The sequence below is a fragment of the Anolis sagrei genome, chromosome 1 (assembly GCF_037176765.1).
Source record: "Anolis sagrei isolate rAnoSag1 chromosome 1, rAnoSag1.mat, whole genome shotgun sequence".
NCBI classification, from domain to species: Eukaryota; Metazoa; Chordata; class Lepidosauria; order Squamata; family Dactyloidae; genus Anolis; species Anolis sagrei.
Genome location: NC_090021.1, coordinates 200,122,402 through 200,143,855, shown reverse-complemented (window position 1 = coordinate 200,143,855; position 21,454 = coordinate 200,122,402). Strand labels below are relative to the sequence as shown.

General features: G+C 41.2%; 1 protein-coding gene across 2 annotated transcripts in view; it reads right to left on the bottom strand.

Moving 5' to 3' along the window:
- RBMS1 (RNA binding motif single stranded interacting protein 1) overlaps positions 1–19,016 on the bottom strand; it is a 157,730-nt gene extending 138,714 nt beyond the window's left edge. For both annotated transcript variants that reach the window (XM_060777765.2, XM_060777773.2), the window contains exon 1: positions 18,537–19,016. In XM_060777765.2, coding sequence (XP_060633748.1) covers positions 18,537–18,611 — 75 coding nt within the window. In that variant the 5' untranslated portion in view covers positions 18,612–19,016. The remainder of the gene's footprint in view (positions 1–18,536) is intronic.
- Positions 19,017–21,454: the final 2,438 nt, after the last annotated feature.

The window sequence follows — 21,454 nt, the reverse complement described above, 5'->3', positions numbered from 1 at the left end:
GTCCCGCACAGAATAGGCCCTTAAGGTACCACTCAGAAATTCAAAGCCTGGGTTTGCTCTGCAGGTGAAATTGCACTTCACAGAATTACATCATCCCTTCATATATGTAATTAGGCTCTCTTGGTTGCAGACATTTTGAGAAATATTTAATATCTGTTTCATGCTGGGGCTCAGTGTTAATAATAATGATTAATGTGTATAGCACTCCAAAGTGTTCAAATTGCTAGCTGTAAACCTTACAACACCCTTGGTAAGGCATGAGTGAGAAAATTCAACCCACCAAGTATTGTTGGACTGCAACTCCTATCAACCTTAAGCTAACATAGCAAATAGGAAGGTATTCTGGGAGATAGAGTTCAACAACATTCCTTTCCTGGTATAAGGGAAACCAACATTGCTTTGTCCTGTACTCACACTGACCTATGTATAAGGTCAATGTGAGTAGGAATTATGGAATTGTGTTAGGAATTATGGGAGTTGAAGTCCAATTATGATTATGATATTGTAAAATGGACTGGGATTCATGTTTTTGTTGGGATAGATGTGGGGGATTCACTTTTATGGCAATTAATAACCAAACATTATTAACACAGCCTGGGAGTTGTCCCAAACAAAACATTGTTGAGACACTGCAGATTGGTGCACTGGGAAACAAGATCTGCAACACTCTCCTGATCATGGTCTGCCTTGAGAAAAGCAGCTGTGGCAGGACACTGAGTAGTCTCTCCAGCTGTCTATCTTGATGCACTTCATGACTGGAAGAGTGCTATTTAGGCATAATTTCTCAGCACCTTGGAAATGCTTTTACTGGGGCACTGCCAGAGTGCAATGGCATGTTTTGGGGAGGTGCCATCATTAGATTTAATTACAATGATGGTGTTCTGTTGTCAACAAGGCTATGGAGTCAGAATCAGAGTAGTGGAGTCAAGTGTTGAGTTGGAAGCAATTATGAGTGGAATTAGATGTGAGCCAACTCAAATTCTTACCTCAAAATAAAAATAAAAATATTGTAACAACATATGGTAAATGTAATGTTTTATACTCACATTTTACCATCTTAATTTATTAAATGGCATGTATGTTATATATTTACTTTGATGGGAATTTAGGAAAAAAATCGTGTTCAGAAATCTACATTTAAATATATTTATTTTATGTTCTATCAACCTAAGCATTTTGATTATTCATGTGTCGGTGATTAAATGCCTTGGGCTGCCATGTTATTTCTAATTAATATATATTTGCATTTATAGAGGCGTCAGAGGTGGAAAGCAGAAAAACAAAAGTCGGAGTCAAAAGTTCGAGGTATTGACTCCAGAGCCTCGGTTGCCATATTTATATGTTGATAATACAGGGCCATTCATAATTCATAAAACAATGGATAATGAGTGACACCAATATGACACTTTCAGAAAAGAACAAATAGGTAACATAATGGCTGGCATCCTGTCTGGCTCAGTGTTGTGTAGTTATTTGGTAAATGGATTTGTGCTGCTGCTGGCTATTTCCCGACCACTTCAACTTACTGAAGAGATGTGAGGCCCACCTACCTTCAGCCATTCTGTGCCTGATGAAGATTTATGGGAGACTGGAATGATTATATTAACTACTGAAAGTTGCTAGGGTCTTCTGAAGTCACATTAGATGATCTAATCATTTCACATCTGGCTACAGCAGTGGTTCCCAACTTTTATTTTAACAGGGCCCACTTGACCAGGGACCACTTTGAACAGGGACCACTCTCCAACATTAGTACTAAAAAGGGCAAGGCTGGTTAACTCTGCAGAAAGGAGTGGAAATGAAATTAACAAAATAAAATTTAAAAAAAAAGAGGAAGGAGGTTCACGGACTGGATTTACGTTCTCGTGGCCCACTGCTGGGCCGCTGCCCACAGGCTGAGAACCACTGGGCTACAGGGACATAACAAGCATTCCTCCGATCATTGCATATCTGGCTACAGGAACACTCTCAGAAACTTCTTTGATGATTTCATATCTACCTACAGGGACACAACCAGGCATTTATCTGTTCATTTATTATCTGGCCACAGGACCATAGTCAGACAGTTCTCTGACCATTTCATATCTATCTATATAGACATACTCACACATTTCTCTAACAAATTAACATCTGGAACATAGTCCACCCTGCCCTGCTCTCCATCAGATATGAAATGGCACAGCATCTCTACAATAAGTCCCAGGAGGACCTTGGGTAGATGCTGAGAAATGAATACTTACCTCCACAGGAGGTAAGTATTCCTTTCCTTTAAGCTGCCTATGTCACTAACAAGATCCCAGTCAATAGCAGTTGAAGACCTTTTTATTGCAACAAACTTTGAAGAACTGAAATTATAGGTGGAATTAGATGTGTGCCAACTCAGATTCTTGACTCAAAATAAAAATAAAAATATTGTAACAACATATGGTAAATGTATTGTTTTGTACTCATATTTTAAGAGAGTTGTACTGCTTTTAATTCTATTGTTTGAAAATAAAACTGCTTTTTATTATTTCAATTATATGCTTTAAATTGTTTTGACTTAACTTGTTATACATCTTAGCTATATTGTATTAATTTTAATTTGTAAGCCACCCTGTCCCAGTTCTGGGAGTAAAATAAAGGTAGTATATCAATAAAATAACAACGGTTTCAAAAACAACACTTCAAACTCTGGATGCAATTATGGAAACCATTTCAAGGGAGCACAAAACAATATAGTCTACAGCAGGATAAGATGGGTACCACAGGGAAGAGCTGATTTTATGTATGAATGAATATGAAGTCAAACATGTTATAATCATATATAACAGTCCCCTTTGCAGCAACAAACATTGGGAGCAGAAGACGGTAGCAATATAGTTACACAACTTCCAAGACTGCTCCCTCATCTCTTCTAAATGAACAAGTCTAATTAGAACACAACAATCACTGGTTGTTTTTTTCAGGCTTGTCACAGAAAGAGCACAAAATCTCTCAGGACCAAACTAGAACAGACACAGATCTGTAATCAGATTGCCTAACATCCCTCTCTCTGTCTTTCTCTTTCCTTAAAAGCAGCCATGACACTGCGGTGCTAGGGGAAGGGTGGCTAATCTTTTATTCTATATCATTTTCCTGATCTAAACACCCTTACCCTGCAAGATGATTTTTGCCACTGGGGAAAATATACAAGTGCCTCTGTTTTGTAAAAAAGAGAATATTAATTATGAATGGCAAGTCTCTTTTAAAATGTGTGTCTTCCTCAGTATTGAGAAAGTAAATTTCAACTCATCAGAAAGGATGTTTATGGAGGAAGGGTTCGTTATATGAAGGACGATACCACTGTTTTCAATAGCCATTCCTCAAGAACAACATGAAAGCTTTCCCTAGAATCATAGAGTTGGAAGAGACCTTGTGGGCCATCCAATCCAACCCCATTTTGCCAAGAAGCAGGAAAATCACATTCAAAGCACCCCTGACAGATGGCATCCAGCCTCTGTTTAAAAGCCTCCAAAGAAGGCTCCTCCACCACACTCTGGGCCAGAGAGTTCTACTGCTGAACAACTCTCACAGTCAGGAAGTTCTTCCTCATGTTCAGGTGGAATTATGTTTCCTGTCATTTGAAGCCATTGTTCCTCATCCTAGTCTCCAAGGCAGCAGAAAACAAGCTTGCTCCCTCCTCCCTATGACTTCCTCTCACATATAGATACATGCCCCTCATCATGTCTCCTCTCAGCCTTCCCTTCTGCATGCCCAGCTCTTTAAGCTGCTCCTCATAGGGCTTGTTCTCCAGACCCTTGATCATTTGAGTCGCACTCCTCTGGGCACATTCCAGCTTGTCAACATCTCCCTTAAATTGTGGTGCCCAAAACTGGACACAGTATTCTAGGTGTGGTCTGACCAAGGCAGAATTGACTTCACTCAATCTAGACACTAGACTCCTATTGATGCAGGCCAAAATCCCATTGGCTTTTTTAGCTGCCGCATCACACTGTTGGCTCATGTTTAACTTGTTGTCTACAAAGACTCCAAGTTCTTTTTCATGCGTACTGCTGTTGAGCCAGGCACCCCTCATTCTGCATCTTTGCATTTCATTTTTTTCTGCCTAAGTGGAGTATCCTGCATTTGTCCCCAATGAACTTCATTTTGTTAGTTTCGGCCCATCTTTCTAATCTATTCAGATTGTTTTGAATTCTGCTCCTGTCTTCTGGAATATTGGCTATCCCTCCCAATTTGGTGTCTGTCTGCAAACTTGATTATCATGCCCTAATCTCTTACTGTTGTAGTACAGCGTGATAGTAACATTACTACTACTGGTAGAAGGGAGAAGAGGGCTGCGCAGGTGTGGGAGCAGCAGCAGCAGCAGCGAAAGCAGATTAGAAACATATTCATGGCTCCAACTGATTCCGAGTCCTTTGAGGGTTTCTCAGATTGTGAAATGGGGGAAGGAGAGGAAAGCAGGGGAGTTAAGCGGGCTACTCGCTGAACAAAAATCAGATTAGGAAATCCAAAGGAAGCATATCCGTGATCCAACAGAAGATGAAGATTTTGTGGGTTTTGAAAGGAGTGATGAGACTGGGAGTGACGATGGGGAGGAGGATGCTTTAGACTGGACCCGTGTGCAGGAGATTAGGGACATCTGCACTCAGCCTACATCCAGTGATGACTTTGAGGGGTTTGCAGAGGATTGGCAATCTGGGAACACTTGGGAAGACCTAAGTCTTGAAAGACGCTGGCAAAGGTGGAGAGATGGGAGGCATTGCTCAACTGCAGGGAATGGGGCAGCTGAAAGTGATGATGAAAGGGTGGGGAGCAGCTCATCCTCTGATGAGGAGTTATAGGATATAAGTTGGTTTGAATTCAATGGGTCTTTGCAGAAGGCAAAGTGTCTTATCGAGTTTGGATCTTTGTTACTGCCATTACTCCCAAGTTTGGGTCCTCAGATTACAGATCTCCGTGTTTCCGTGACTTCTGGCTGGAACTCCATAAGTGCTGACTTCAACCTCCCCTTTGACTCTGGACTGTGTTTTGACGATGACTTCGCTTTTTGAACTGCTTCATCTCATTTTGGATGTGCCTGGACTTTGGACTGTTTTTGGACTTCGATTTTGCATGCTCCCACCTTGTTTTCTTGTGCTTTTTGGACCTTTTGAATTTCAAGCAGATTGCTGTAACTTTTTGTTATCCCAGTTTATACTCCGGTATAATCCAGATTATATTTAAATTGGGTTTTTTGCTTAGCGGTTGCTATAGAATCTTAGTTTGTGCTAGAGCCACTGAGTTAAGTGTCTCTAAGCCTTTTTTGTGTTTAATAAACCTTTGTTTGGACCTTTTATACTGTGTTTGGCATTCTTGAGGTTTCTGGGTCATGACACTTACAGCCTGTGTTTTCTTCTTGGTCCATATTAATACTTTAGGTTAAATACTCCTCTTAGGCATATACTGTAATATGTCCTAGGCATGGTGTTCAGCTCATTAAAATCTCACTGTATAAAAATAAAAACTCAGAAATAATACAAACAGCGCCCTCAACTAACTATCCCTATAAATTTGCTACTTTATTTATGGTGAGTTTTATTATTTGTTTTTTAACAATTGTATATATTATCTAAAATATTTCTGGATTTTTTAAAAGTCTAAGCAAAGTAATGAAAAACAACCAGTTTTATTCTGAGCAATGGGATCATTAATGAATGAACTAATGAATTGCATTGTTATGGTCACAGACCAAGGGTATAAAAATTTAAAACCTTACTACATTACATTACAAAACAGAGGTTCTTTTAAAATGTGTCAACACTGAAACCAACAATTCACAACATGGGATCTTATATAGAGGACCCCAAAATATTTCCGAAAAGGCTTTCTCTGGACAAACTGAGATAAGAATGCTATTGCATTTGCATGGAATTTCTGCTAGGGGAGGAAAGAACAATGCAAGAATTTCACAAACGAATGAACTATAACTACTTCAGCCTCTGTTGGGATGTACTATGTGAAGATGAAGTGGGCAACACCATTCTGCTACTATAACACTCAATCGTCATTTGGAGTTTCTCATTCAGATGCTTCCTGGGATCAAAGTGTTGAGCTGTAACTTGGTGATCCAGTCAATGCAAATCTGACAGCTGAGTTTGAAAAACCAAGTCTTATGTTCTGGCTGGCTCGAGGCTGAATATATTTTGTGTCCAGGTCTCAATTTGCAGACAGGAACAGCCAATTAGGAAAAAGGCTGCATTCATGCAGTACCTTCACTGAATAGCTTTGTTTTGTTTTTTTAGATGCCTTTAAAAAAAATAAAAGACCATCTTTTTAGCATCCTGAGACATGTTTCTCTCTTTTTTCCGCCTGTGGATTTCATTGGATGCTTTCCAATTCTTGCTCTTTTTGTTATTGAAAAGCCACCATCAATACAGATTAGGAATGCTTTTGTAAACCACCCAAACATTGTGACTGTACCCAAAAACCCAAGGCACAGTGTGTGTGTGTGTGTATATGTATGTGTGTGTATATATATATATAAGCATTGCAAACAATAACTTTTATTTATGTATGTACATAAACTACTTTAAAAATCTAAGCTATATTTTCCCTCCTTTAAAGAACTAGTTAGGAAAAAACTACTGTATTATGCACAAAAATGGGTGGAGGTTCTCTGACTGAAAAATAGAGAAGGCTCCTATACCATTAATGGTTATGTAGGAGAGGGAATGTCAGCACAGATTGGTTCTTATCTCATTTCATGACAGGTACCTACTGACATTCCCTCTTCAACATAACCATTAAAGGTACAGGAGCACTCTCCAGTTTTCCGTTTAGGAACTTCCACAGATAGTGTGTACTTTTTGCATTCTTTAGCTCCCTGAGCAACAAAACACACATACAGTTAAAAGGCAACGCTGTTCAACAGAAGGCCCTGTAAAGTCCCTCTGAACACCTGCTCTAGGTGTCACTTCCAGCATTAAATAATCCCAAATGTACACAGATAATAACTTTGGCTGGATGTTCAATGTTGTAAAAGGCATAAATACTTAAAGGTTCCAGATCCTGTCTGATCTTGGAAGCTAAGCAAGGTCAGTTCTGGTTGGTACTTGGATGGGAGGCTGCCAAAAATACCAGGTGTTATAGGCTATATTCCAGAGGAAGGAACTTGTAAAACCACCTCTCGCATTTTCCTTGCCTAAGAAAACCCTATGAAATTTATGAGGTCACCACAGGTGACTAGAAAGTATACATATGGCCCTCTGCTGAATCCAGTCATTGGGATTCTACTCTTTGGCTGCAAACCTCTACTTTGGCTTTCATGCCAAAAGGAAGTATTTCTTTTTTTCCGCAGCCTGAAAAAACAGATTGTAGGAACTGAGCTTCCAATACAGATCATGCCCTGATATGTGTAGAGTGGAAAAAAGTGTAAACACTTTTACTATCATGACATTTTAAGAAAGAAAAACACAATTTCAACAGAGCTCCCTGTTGGCCTTGGCCACCCTAAACTCCTTCAGAGTCAAGCCAGTTACTTCAAGGATGTCATCCATCCACACTGCCCATTGATTCCCAAAGTGGGTGTTACTGCTCCCTGGTGGGTGCTGCAGCGATCCAGGGGGAGGGGGCGGGGCAGTAATGGCCACAGATGCATTTGAGGGTGATGAATAACTGTAAAGGGATGGTGAAAGCATAAAAGAAAGAAGAGAAGATTTAGAAAAATTGATTTCCAGAGGGTAGGCCAAATAAGCTTGGAAACCACTGATCTTGCCCTTGGCCGGCCCCTCTTCCTTTTTCCTTCCATTTCCCCCAGCATCATTGTCTTCTCTAACCTTTCCTGTCTCCTCATTATGTGGCCAAAGTACTTCACCTTTGCCTCTAATATTCTTCCCTCCAATAAGCAGTCAGGCTTTATTTCCTGACAGGGTTAAATATCAAACTACTATACAAATATATCTTCATCAGAAATTTAACCTGGCTTATTTTTCTATTCACTTGTGTTCATGGCTTAGTGCAAGCAAACCAGCACTATTCTACAAACATAGGCCATGCTTCAGCATTTTCATTTATGCAAAAACCTAGGGAAAGTTGACTGCTAGAACAAAAAAATCATTCCCGACCTCTTGACAGTCTTGGTCCCTTTGCTGGCATATCACCCAAACTAGTCATACCTCCTCATTCTTCAGCCAGTTGGCCATGGAGGAGAAAAGCAAACATGTGTAGATCGTTTTGTTAAATCCTTTCCCCTAATCCTCACCTATAATGCATTTTTGGTGTCTTAGGCCTGAATCTGAGTTTATTTGGGATGCTGATTCAGAAAATTGCATTGGATAGACCACATAAGCTCTAGTTTCTTAGATACAGTTATCAGGATTTTCTATGTACAATAAGAAGAAGAGTGGTGTATGGCATATGTTCTGTATCTCAAAAACTACTGCTAATATAAGAAAACTGGTGCCATTTTCTTTTTGAATCAGCAGGTCAAGTACACCCAGAAACAAGCCTAACATTTGGGGCACCAAAATGTGTGTTGGACAGTGTAATCTGGGTGCTTACCAGCCACAGAGCTCTGATTGCTCATGGTAAGAAGAGGGGCAGAGGTTATACTATGCTATGATGGTCTTCTTCCTAGATATTATATTAACACCTAGACAGAGACATACTCACAACAAACACTTTGCTGGTATTATTACCATCCCTATGCCTACTCTGTTCGGAAGCTGTAATAAACTATCATGCATCCTGCTTTACCTAATTCCTGTGTTTGCTTCTCATTCTACCTGCCATGCTTAGCTCCTCATAGTCATTGAGGAGGTCTTAGCATTAATAATGATTTATTTTCCATGGTTGAAAAAATAAAAAATATTAAAATTTGGCAAATACAAAATATTCCGAAATCTGCCTTGCTAGTCTACCCCAATAAATAGTTGGCTACAAAATAAATTTATAGGATACCGATTGTCTATCCATGTTTGTTTACCACATAGGTTTGTTGTTGTTGTTTTAGTGCAAAAGAGCTCAATATTCCCATGCCTCTTAAAAAGATCTTTAGTACTGATTTTATGCTGTCTTAACTCTTGTCTTTTTGTTATTGTCTATAATATCTTAAAATGTTCCATTATTTTGTCATTCTTTTTGTAAAATGCAATTTACAATCTCAAAACTAATATTCTGAGAGAGGGAGAAAGGTCTTGGGAATGCTATTGTTAGTACTGGCCTATTAAACAAACAAAAAAGGTGGGGGTGGTCACAAAATATGGCCTATCAGTCAAAAGCGTGTTTGTGGTGGGGGGAGGGACTGAGTCTGAGGTGAAGTGTGGGCCAGGAAGGCTAGTTGGTCCATGCTGCACTCAATTTACTAATGACTCTTCCTAAGTAGCTCACCTGTATGTGAGCCAATGTGGTACACTGGCTTAAACATTGGACTACGACTCTTGAGACCAGGACTGAAATCCTCATGCAGTTATGAAACACACTGGGTAACCTTGGCTAAAACCACTCTCTCCAAGTCTCTGAAGAGGACAACCTCTCCTGAATAAATCTTGTAAAGAAAACCCCATTATAAGTTTGCCTTAGGGTTGCCATAGGACAGAAATAACTTGAAGGCACACAACAAGCATGCGGAAGATAAGTCCAGGACTCTTCCTGCACCCTATATAATCCTCATGTAGATTAATTTTCTCCAGGCTGGATTAGAGAAAAAGTATGGTACATGCCTCATATCTCTGATACTTCACAGCTGCTGCAGCTAAGTAATACTCTGTGGTGTTTACAATATGATTCTAGCTTAGAGAACTATTTTTTTGTCTGGTATGCAAATAGTGACAGGAAAATGTTCAGCACATATCCCTGTGGGTCCCCCACTACTGAACTCTTTTATCTGTTCCTTTCCAGTCCCATAATTTATGAACTGAGCCACCAGAGGCCATTCTTCTCAATGTGTGCTCCGCAAGTCTTCTTTGGCTACTTGGCAAAATAAATTTTTCCCCTCTCTAGGTGGATTTTCTATCCTTGACTCAAAGATGTTTATTTACTCTTTTCAGGCAGGGCCCTGTGTTGTGTGCTTTGTGTTCTGGGCTCCAAAATGGTGGAAGAGAAGAACACAGGGTGATTTGATTTCTTGCCAGAAGAAATACTTAGAGATTGGTAATAGTGAAATTAGCTACCAGAACTTCTAGGATGGGACTGCTGAGGTGTAATTTTATTTACTGTGATATACATAACATTTACAGATGCCAAATGTAATTAGGGGAGCTAGCTCTGCCCACTTCCTTACTAAATAGTGTTAAATTGGAAGTACCCTCTAATATAATGCTTTGAACCATGACTTAGATCAACAGGAAGGGATGAGAAAATTCCTCAGGCTGGGCAATAGTTGCCCTAATCTTAGATCTTAGTTGATAAATTCTGTTTTGATTCCATTCGTGATAATCAGATTTTCAAAAATTGTTGTGTAAGTTTGCTCCTCGTGTCATAGGCAGATGACTAGAATTTGAGGATTTAAAGACATTTGCATCTGCTAAGATTTCCAACAATTCCCCCCTCCTCCCAAGAAAAATAAAATAAACTCTATTCTGTAACAGATTAATAGTGAAATCCTACACACTGCCCTCCACCTGTATCCTGGTTTCAAGAAATACCAAAGGCACTCAGAGAACAAAAAGGTAGGGCTTTGAAGCTTCATTTTGACATCTGTTCAGAGAAAGGGAAGGAAGCTAGGGGCATCTTAGAGGATTAAATATTGAGAGAGGTCAAAGGAAGCGGTGGGGACCCTATGTTACAACAATCCTATTTTTGTCCTTGCCACATGTCACTGGAGAATTGTGGGCGCCTTAGTCCAAGAAGTAATAATTTCATACCCTATTGGGCAATCAGGAATGTCTAAATCACATGGGGTGAATCCACAAGAAGAGCAGCCCCGCTGATTCATTTATGAAAAGGCAGTAGAGAATGGCAAAGGGTGAAGGCAAGAACCTCAACTTCCCCCTCCCATGCCTTCATGGTCTCAAACAGGGCTTAAACAATTCAGTTTTAAGTATCAAGCTGACACTAATTAGCTTTTGCCATTCTTATCAGAGATTTAGCACATAATGTTATTATATGGTGGAGCCAATGCTGCAGTGTAATCGCAACTGTGTATAAATGTGCAAAATCGGTTTGGTAGGGGAATGATAAGCTTAGTCATATCTCTTAACATTCTCAAATGTCTCCAATTTTACGAGGAATTTTTAAATGATATTTTAAGCAACTACCCTTCCAGAGGATGATTTGTGGCAAACCACTGACTATTTAGGTTCAAACCGGAGCTGGATGGACCTTTTTAGAGGCATAACCATAATCCGGTCTAAGCTGTTTGTTAGAAAAAATTCCAGTTGGGTTCAAGCCCCAAACCAAGATTTGCAGAGCTGAGAATAACGCGAATTCAAAGACTAGGAGAAGTGTTGTATAAACATGTTTTACTTGATCATCTTCCTGATGATCAAACTACTATTTACCTGTCAGCTCTGCAGAAGGGCTTAATGCAACAGATGCTGAAGTTAGGTAGGAGGTAAGGAGACAAACACATCAATGGATGCTTAATAGGAAATCAGCAAAAAGTTAATAAGCAGACGAAGCAGCTGCTGTTGAACAGAGGGATGACCTTGTCATGACCTTTCTGATCAGCCATGGGTATCGTAAGATTTTTAGCATCCCTTTAAAACAGTAAGAATGGTAAGGTTACAGGGCACAGTGTTTTGTCATCAGACCTGAGCTAGTCAAAGGCAGACACAAGGAATCAAGGGAACAATCTAACCTAGGCTAGGTCATTGCCATTTTACTCAAGGAGGTGATTGGGGTGGACAATTTGATGAGCCATCCATCAATAAGCTTCTAACAAACCAGTTATTTTGTGCATCTGGAAAAGTTGTTCCCATATTAAACCATGGATGGAAAAGAGCTATCTGGGCAGGAAGATATTTTACCTGGCAATTGTGCCTCGCTAGAAAAGCGTAAGACAGAAATCTCAAGGAAAGAGAGTAGCAACAGAGCCTGCATGGGACTTTACCTTGAAGAAGTGGCTCAAGTAGGAGAATCTCTGGGCCTAAGAGACAAATGCAGTCAAAGAATGGCAAAGTGTCCAGGAAATAAACTGAAACGATAAAGCCACTCTTCCAGTTTATATCCTACACAGCTGCCCTTAGTGAAGTAACCAGCACAGGAGAGATGGTGGCCTACACTCCTCGATATATATCTACCTACATGTAAATAGAATGACTGAAATTGCTGGTACTAGATGAAAGATAATTGCTATTTTAGAAGCAACAATTTCAATAAAAAGTTGTTGCAATTGCCTTTCAGAGTTTGTGAGATAATGGCAGGGTTTAGAGGTGTTTCCTTACCGCATGAGCTCTCGACATCATCCATGGTCAGATCTAGTAGGACGAACATTTTATTTAGTGCCTGAACAAGCCTCCCAGATTTCAATCAGAACATCTTAATGTTTTTGCCCATGATCTATCATAATATGCAACAAAAATAAGTTTGTTTCAAAATTAAGCTATGTGAGAACACATCTTAGTAATACATACATGGTTGTAAAAAAACACTTTGACTTGATTGGTAAAATATGCAGAAATCAGCCAACCTCTGGGTTAAAACAACTCCTGGTGTTCTTCTTAATCGAACATTTCCAGTTGGCTCTATCTCTACTGTAATAAGGTAGAGAAAAGCAAAGGAACATTGGGTTGTCTTTATAATAACCTGTCAAGAAGCATATGTGTTTTCATTACTCTTAAATATTATGCACATGGCACCATCTAAACCAAATTTAATCTATCTTGGCATGCAGTCAGCAAATTATAGCTAAAATTGATCACTGAAACTGTGGTATGCCTTCAAGTTGTTTCCAACCGATGGTGACCCTAAGGCGAACCTACTGTGGGTATCCTTGGCAGGATTTATTCAGTGGAGGTTTGCCATGGCCTTCTTCCGAATCTGCGAGAATGCAGTGTCCACAAGTCACCCAGTGGGTTTCCATGGCTGAATGGGGATTTGAATTTGGAGTTTAGTTCAGGACTCAAACCACTGCACCACACTGGTTGTCTAGGTCTTCAGAATATATTGAATGGATCAAATTTTAAATGGCACATCTGTAGTAATTTTTGGTTTTTTAAATATAACCACATGTACCAGTTACAACTGCATTCTCATAGCTTTCTATAACAAAATTCATTCTTGCAGTTATTCTTTATCCCGCAACCCCACTCTGAAATTTACAAAGGCTTTTCTTTCTTAGTGAAATCTATCTCCACTTGGGCTTGTGATATAAATGACTTCATACTAAACAAGATCATATATAAGATGTACACTATTTGATTTAATGTGGCTGTTTAAAGAATAAACAGGTGCTACAGACACACTTTCTGAGCCTCAGAGAAAGACAAATGCAAACCCTCCTGAAGTAATCTTGCCAGAGAAACTCTATGAAGGATTCACCTTTAAGGTCTCCCTAAGTCAGAAACCACTTGAAAGCACACTACAACATCAAAAACAACTAAAGGAAATAATTCATTGAAAACATGACCATCACAGACACATGTCACAATATACAGTGAAAATTTGTATATATCCTTCATGACCTGGAGGTAACAACTAAAGATTCAAAATCTTTGATTTAAGTTTCAGATTGGAACATTGTTTAGTCAGCATTTTCTGAGGGTTTTTTTGTTATTATTTTGGACAGCAGAGGCCACACTGAACACATATACATTTATATTTGCTCACATACAAACACAAATGTTTTCCATATTTCTTAGAGTAAGCCAGAGGTATATTATTAGTCTGTATTCTGTGGAGGTTTAATAAACCCTTCTTCAAAAAACATAAAAGAAGAACCAAATAAGTCATCTGTACATTTTTGAACATGCATTAGTATATCTGTTTTTATTAGCCAAGTGTGAATGCACATGTTTAAAATGTCCTGCATTTTGCATAAATGCAAACACAACCATAATACAATAATTACTAATTATGTTCTTATTACAAAAGCTTACAAAAAGTAGAAAATAGATACTATATGTGCAGAATCCAGCCAGAACTGAGTTGTACTGATTTCAGCGGGAACAATTTAAGCTGAGCTTTTGTGTTGAAATAAGTAAGACTTAGTTAGATTTTGCTTAATTCTTGCAATACTTCCGGTGCCAATGACACCACATCACTTTCTACCCAATAACTAATTTAGAAACAAGAGGTTTCTGTTTATAGAATTCTGTTTCCATATTGATTCCATACAGAACCAGTTATTTCGGTTCTGAAAGAAGTCGCTGCATCTTTGATCCACCAAATTTAGCACCTAAGTGTGGGAAGCGTAGACACTGAATCATGGCACTGTGTACACTATTCCTTGTTTCCAAAACTGTGTGGTAGGAGTAATTAGTATGTTTCAGGACTAGCTGTGAAGAAGACATTAAAAATGGAGAGTGGATCATTTTCATTGCTTCAAACATTTTGATTTGGCTGAACTTTGTAAAAGTAATTAGCAATTTTCAGGATGACAACTTTGTGTTGTAGAAGTAATTACTATGTTTCAAGACTAGCTGCGAAGAAGACATTAAAAATGGAGAGTAGATCATTTCAATTGCTTCAAACACTTTGATTTGGGTGAACCTTTAAAAATCAATTAAACCATCATATAAGAATATTTGACCTTGATCCTATCCTGTTTTTTCTTTTTCTTTTTTGGAATGTATAATGAACATTTTTGCTATTTTCGACTTAAATAGGAATCTTTAAATAAATTCCCAATATCTATTGCCTGCAGGTTGTGAATTCATATTATAGAAATATTTATAAGTTTTATACTGCTGGCTTCCCCTCACAAACGGTTCTTTAATATATGAGAGGGACTGGTCACTGGAAAAAGGAAGGAGAACATATTTGATATTTCCCTTCTCCTTTGTGGTCCTTCCCAAGTTCTGCTCCAAAGGAACAGTATGAGAGATGTTATGGGGAGTCTGAGGAAGAAAGAAGCAATGAAATTCACCTCCCCCTTTATCACACTGTTGGAAATCTCTAGTACAGTGTTTCTCAAACTGTGCTCCTCCAGATGTTTTGGACTTCATCTCCAACAATTCCTAAAAGCTGGTAAGCTGGCTGGGATTTCTGAGAGCTGAAGTCCAAAACACCTGGAAGAGCACAGGTTAAGAAACACTGCTCTCATAGATGGAGCTTTCTTTCAATGGAGCACCAATCCCATACAACTGTAATTAATTTTTCCTTGAATCTGTTTTTGAAATAGTTCCCATTTGCATCCTTTACTTCTATTGTTGTTGCTGGCCATATCTGGATACAAATAAACTATTGGAGTTACTGAGTGAAGTTGTGCTTTTTAAAAGTAAACTGCAGTGGAAATGAACTTTTATGGGTGATAATCATTTAACTAAATTTCAAAACCCAATTCATGTCTAGAGAAAATAAATTCACTCTGTGAATGCCTGATCTTTTTTCAACCACAATGATCTCTAATTTGCTTTTCCTCCATTCAGCCATCCCTCAACCCCCCCCCCCCCCCCCCAACAATAGGATGCTACTGGGAAAGGAAATTTGGATTCAATAATCAAGCCCAGTAGTTCATATATGTAGGTCAAATGGATGTTTGTGCTTCTTATGAAACCAAGAGATGAAGACTAATGTGATTTCAGACCATAATTTTGCAGGAATGACTGCAAGACATGTTTTGAAAATGTCATTGATTGCAGTATAAATCAATATTAAATACTTTATACAGGAAGCACACTTTCAGAAAATGGTCCTGAAGGCTTTCCTCTCAATGATATTCTAATTACAACTGCAAGCTTATTACTGTTTATCTTTTGCTTCAATTATATATGGAGCAAAAGACAAGGACTGTATTCTATGTTCTAAAATATTATGAGCCTGGTGTCTCTACTATTAATGGCATACAAAAATAACTCAGGAAAATATTCTTGTACATAAATGGTTGCTTTCCACCAAAACTTCTTTGTTTATTGTTCATAATGTCAAGTGTTCAAAAGTTTTCTTTAAAATGATGTCCTTCAGCTTTAACTCTGCATTGCTGAAAGGACGTTCCATGAAGGCTGTGATCATAAGTCATGCTTATTCAGATATAAAGCCCATTAAAAGTCAAGCATTGGTACTCTTTATAAAAATAAGGAGCTGATTCATTCACATATTATTTTTATACAAACCACTTTTTTTACAATGTCTGCTGGGACCAGCACTTGCCATGGATATCAAAATCTGTGGATCCCCCTGCCCCATAACATATAATGATAAACTAATATTTCACCTTATAGAAAATGGCAAATCAAGATTTGCCTTCTGGATTTGATGGAAGGGGGAAGGGGAATGTTTTCAAATGGAAGGAAGTTGAATCTGTAAGTTAAGGATCTGTGGATATGGAAGGCCATATCCACAAAAGTAGGTACAGATTTGCCAAGCTTCAAAAGAAGGTGTTCTTCCACTGTCCACATCACCAAGTAAATATATCAAAGGTATTTTTCAGAGCTCCACAGTTCTCAAAATGGGAGGCCAAGGGCTCCCAAAGGAGGAGGAGTGTGTAGTTGCTAGGAGAAGTGTAAGCTTCTTCCTATTCCCTTGCATCACAGACTCTGTGCTCTTGTGACTTGCCACAACCTGGTTTACTAGTACTACTCCAATGTATAAATTAGAGGCAAGAAACAAAGGCTGCTTATCCGAATCATGAAGAGCTCTCTTGGTAACACTGAGGAAAGAATAAAAATCTGTCTAGTTCATATAGAATTCCAATAAACATTACACATGGGATTACTGACAGCCACAGATATTATTTCCTCCCATTTGACAACAATACCTTTTAGTGCTGACAACTATATCACCAGCTCATATCTAAGTATTCACCAGCTCATATCTAAGATTTCGAAGGAGAATCTCTAAATTTCCTAAGATTGTCAGCCTTCACCTTTTAATCATATTTCTGGCACCCGCCATATTAATTTACAACCTTCCTTTCCCCATAATACAATTTGCACATTGCCTATTGGTTCAAAGTGGTAGCTGTTGAATATTTACGATGCCAAATGTTACAGATTATTAATATAACCAACTCTGCATTTGCCAGTTTGCAGCAAGATATGGCTGGCTTTGGGATTTCCAGACATCCACACCATCACAGACAACAAATGTACTTGAACACAAACAAACCAAACAAATCTGGAGATGAACTATTATTTCAGGTGCACTTTTACTGGCAAGAGTTTTGCTTCAAAACCACCACTGCCTCCACTTCCAATAAAGTGCAAAAAAGGACAGCTACCTCTTCCTTCAATTGAAATGTAAACCACAGGCACTGCTGGCCAACCTGATTTGAAATGCTCCAACTGAGGTTGCACCTTTTCTTAAAAGCAAACTTTAGGCTTTTTTTACTTCAGATTCAGCTATTTCCAGAGTTTAAAAGCACAGCATCTTCAGCTTAGTTGGAAGTTAGGAAGTGTGAAAACGAACAACAGAAAAGGGTAAGAAAATAATTGGACAAGGACTGGTTAAACTACATCCCCGCATTGTATCCACACAGAATAAAAGCATAATAATGGGAAGAAGGTCCAGCTATTTCCAGAGTTTAAAGCAGAGCATCTTCAGCTTAGTTGGAAGTTACAGTGAAAAAGAATAAAATAAATAAATAAAATGCAATACAAATGTGGACAAGAGATTGTCGATCCCATGTTGCTCCAGGATAAAATAAAGGCACAATAATGGGAGGAAGATCCAGCTGTTTCCAGAGTATAAAGCTAGAGCACCTTCAGCTTAGTTAGAAGTTACAATGCAGTGAAAAAGAATCCCCCCAAAATAAATGAAATGCAAAATACAAATGTGAGCAAGGGCTGATTAAACTCGATCCCATGTTGCTTCAGGATAGAATGAAGGCATAATAATGGCAGGAAGGAAGGAAGAAAGGGTGGAAAGCTTGATGAAATCCCCCAGAGGAGCCCGAACACCCGGGGGCAGCGAAATGCCCATTACTGCACTGATCTCTATTTAACATTGAGAGGGCGGAGGGAGTGGGGGAGAAGAGCTCCTCAGAAGGAGAGGAAAAATCGAAGGCTCTCTGGAGGGAAGAGAGGAAGAGAGGCAGAAAGGGAGGGGTGGGGGAAGGCGAGAGGAGGCAGGGAGGGAAGAAAGCAGGGGGCCGGGGAGAAGGAGAAAAGACCAGGGAAGCCGAGGGGAGGGGGCAGAGCAGGAGGTGCCAGCCTGGGAAGGGCACAGGAGGCAGTCCTGTCACTCAGTCCCAGGGAAGGCGGCCAAATGGCTCTCCCTCGCTCTCTCTTCTTTCTGGCACAGTCACGGAAAGCACTGCAGGCTCTGTCTCTATGGGTCGAGGGGGAGCTGTAACACGATGCCATCCCCACTCTCCTCCCCCCTCCCCTTCCCTTCCCTTCCCCAAGCTATAGTTAGCAATGCCTGCAAACGGGGCAGCCCAGCCTCTCCCTGCTGTGCCCGTTTCCCTGGCAGGAGAAGAAAGGGGGAGAGGGAGAGGAAGAGGAGAAAGAAGCAGCAGCCCGACGGCGGTACCATACCTTCGCCTGCAGATACTGAGGGTAGTAGTAGGTGGTGTACTGGGGGTACATCTGCTGTTTCCACACTTTGCCCATGAAGCTGGAAGAAGGGAGCCCGCCGAGCCAAGGGAAGGACCAAGGGAAGGCGCCTGGCAAGAGGAGCGGGCGTGCAGCAGAGGGGAGGGGGGAGACGAGGAGGAGGACGACGACGACGACGAGGAGGGCTGGGTGGCTCGCGCGCCCGCCCGCCCGCCCGCCGGGTTGCGCGCGCTCCCCTTCCTCTCTTTCTCTCCCCCCCTCTTTTCCTCCTTTTGGGGCTCCTTTCTTCTCACAGTAGCGTCGCCAAGCTTTTCTCTTTTCCTCAGAGAGACCCCAATGTCTTCCTCAAAAAGAGAGAGGCACACACAGAGACACAGAGAGAGAAGGCTGCAGAGGGCACCGAGGACAAGAGCTGCCCGCCTCGCGCGCTCCCGCTCTCGCTCTCTCTCTCCCTCGCGTGAGCGTGCGCGCGCTCCTCCTGCTCCCTCTTTACCCCCTCCCTCCCTGTCCGCTTGGAGTTTCCCTGGACGCCGCAGCAAAGGGTCCGAGAGAGGAGCGGCAACCCCTCTAAGGCCTCGCGCGCCAGCCTTTGGAAAGCGGTCAAAGGAAAAGCGAGCGCGAGCTGCGGCAACACTGGGTGCCAAGGGAGACGGAGGGCGAGAGAGAGAGAGATGGAGGGAAAGCGCGTGCGGGGGGAGGGGGGCCTTGTTAGAGGAGAGGGAGCACGGGAGAGAGGGAGGGGCGGGGCATGGCATGGGGCGGAGCTTCGGGTTTCCACACAAGCTGGCACGCGACGAGCTCAGGAAGAGAGAGAGGGAGAAGAAGAGGGAGGAGGTCTCCTCCAGGAGCTCTCCAGCCAGGCTTGCCTTCCAAGTGGGAGACTGAGGCCCACTTAGCAACTCCTCCACGGGTTGGAAAGTTGGGGAAAGTCAGAGGCTGGATGGAAGGAAGCTCGCAGACACAGCCATATGTCCCTGCCTCCCCAAAAGGACGGCTCTTTCCCTATTTTATCTCTCCCTCTCTTTCTCTTTCATCCCGCTCTTGTCTTTTTCTCCCTCCCGCTCTGGGCCTTTCCAAACAGCCCTGTATCCCAGAAAATCAAGGCAGGATATCCCACATAACCCAGTTCAAAGCAACCCTTTCTGGAGTTTCAGGGTGCAGCTACATTGTAGAATAAATATAGCTGGCCTCACTCTGGCTGCCATGGCAGTGCTGTGAGAATCAACACATGCTGACCCCACTTTCAACTGCCATGTATGGCTCAATGCCATGGCATCACGGGAGTTGTAATCTTACTAGGTCTCTAGCCTTCGCTATCCAAGACTGAAATCCATAATTCCTCACCAAACTATGAAATCGACGGACCCTTCCACACAGCCCTCTATCCCAGAAAATCAAGGCAGGACATCCCACATTATCTGAGTGTGGACTCAGATAACTCAGTTCAAAGCAGACATTGTGGGATTTTCTTCCTTGATATTCTGGGATATAGGGCTGTGTGGAAGGGCCCCCAGTCCCTCTCTCAGGCCCCTTCCACACAGCTGTAGCCTACAAAGGGCCCTTCCACACAGCCCTATATCCCAGAATATCAAGGCATAAAGTCCCACAATATCTGCTTTGAACTGGGTTATCTGAGTCCACACTCAGATAATGTGGGATTTTCTGCCTTGATATTCTGGGGTATAGGGCTGTGTGGAAAGGCCCTCAGATAACTCAGTCCAAACCAGATATTGTGGATAATCTGCCTTGATATTTTGGGTTATATGGCTGTGTGGAAGAGTCCTTGCTCTTTCTCCTTGGGTTCTCTCCCTGTCTGTCTCTCTCTCTTTCGCTTCTCCCTCTTTCTGAAGACCCTCCACTGCCTTGATATTCTGGATATAGGCCTGTGTGAAAGAGGCCATAGTCCACAAAACAGGAGAGGCCTCCGCTGCCTGTGAGAAGCTATGGAGAGAAAAAGCTTCTCACAGGCAGTGGAGGCCTCTCCTGCTCTCAGGGTCATTTTGATGTGGCTTATGCTACAGTGTTCATGGCAAATGGGGTTGGACTGGATGGCCTTTAGGGCCTGTTCCAATTCTAGGCTTCTCTTCTTCCAATTCTAGGCTTCTGTGAATCTTTGTCCTTCCTGAGAGCTTTCCAGGGGCTGTTGTTGCTGCTTTGCTGGCCTGCTGCCTTCAGGACAGGCCTCTCTTGGATTGCGTTTTTTCAGGAGCCTTCCTGCTGCTGCCCCAGAACAGAGCTGCCTGAAATGTGCTGCAGCAAAAATCCAGCCAGGTGGAGTCTGGGATGTTTAAAGCGATTTTTTTGGCACTTCATAGTAACTGAGGCCCCTTCCACACAGCTGAATAAAATCCCACAGTATCTGCTTTGAACTGGAATATATGGATTCAGATAAACCCAGTTCAAAGCAGATATTGTGGGATTTTCTGCCTTGATATTCTGGGTTATATGGCTGTGTGGAAGGGCCCTGAGAGAATGAAGCATGTAGCACACACTTTCTCAGACTTGGGATCTAGACACACTGCAGAATTCCAGCAGTTTTACACTGGGTTGTTGTAGGTTTTTCAGGCTATATGGCCATGTCCTTAGGAGAGAATGCTACTAGAACATGACATATAACCCGAAAAACCTACAACAACCCAGGGATTCCAGCCATGAAAGCCTTCGACAAGGCATAGTTTGACACTGCTTTAACTAACATGGTTCAATGCCAAAGATTTATTGGGTTCTGTCAACAGAGAAGGCTAAATCTTACACAAAGTCTATTGCATTGAGCCATGGCAATTAAAGTGGTGTCAAGCTGCTATAATAATGAAGTGTGGCTATGTCCTAAATTGACTTCTTTTGTTGTCAAGGTATGCATCTGTAGAATTAATGCAATTTGTCCTCACTTTAACTGCCAT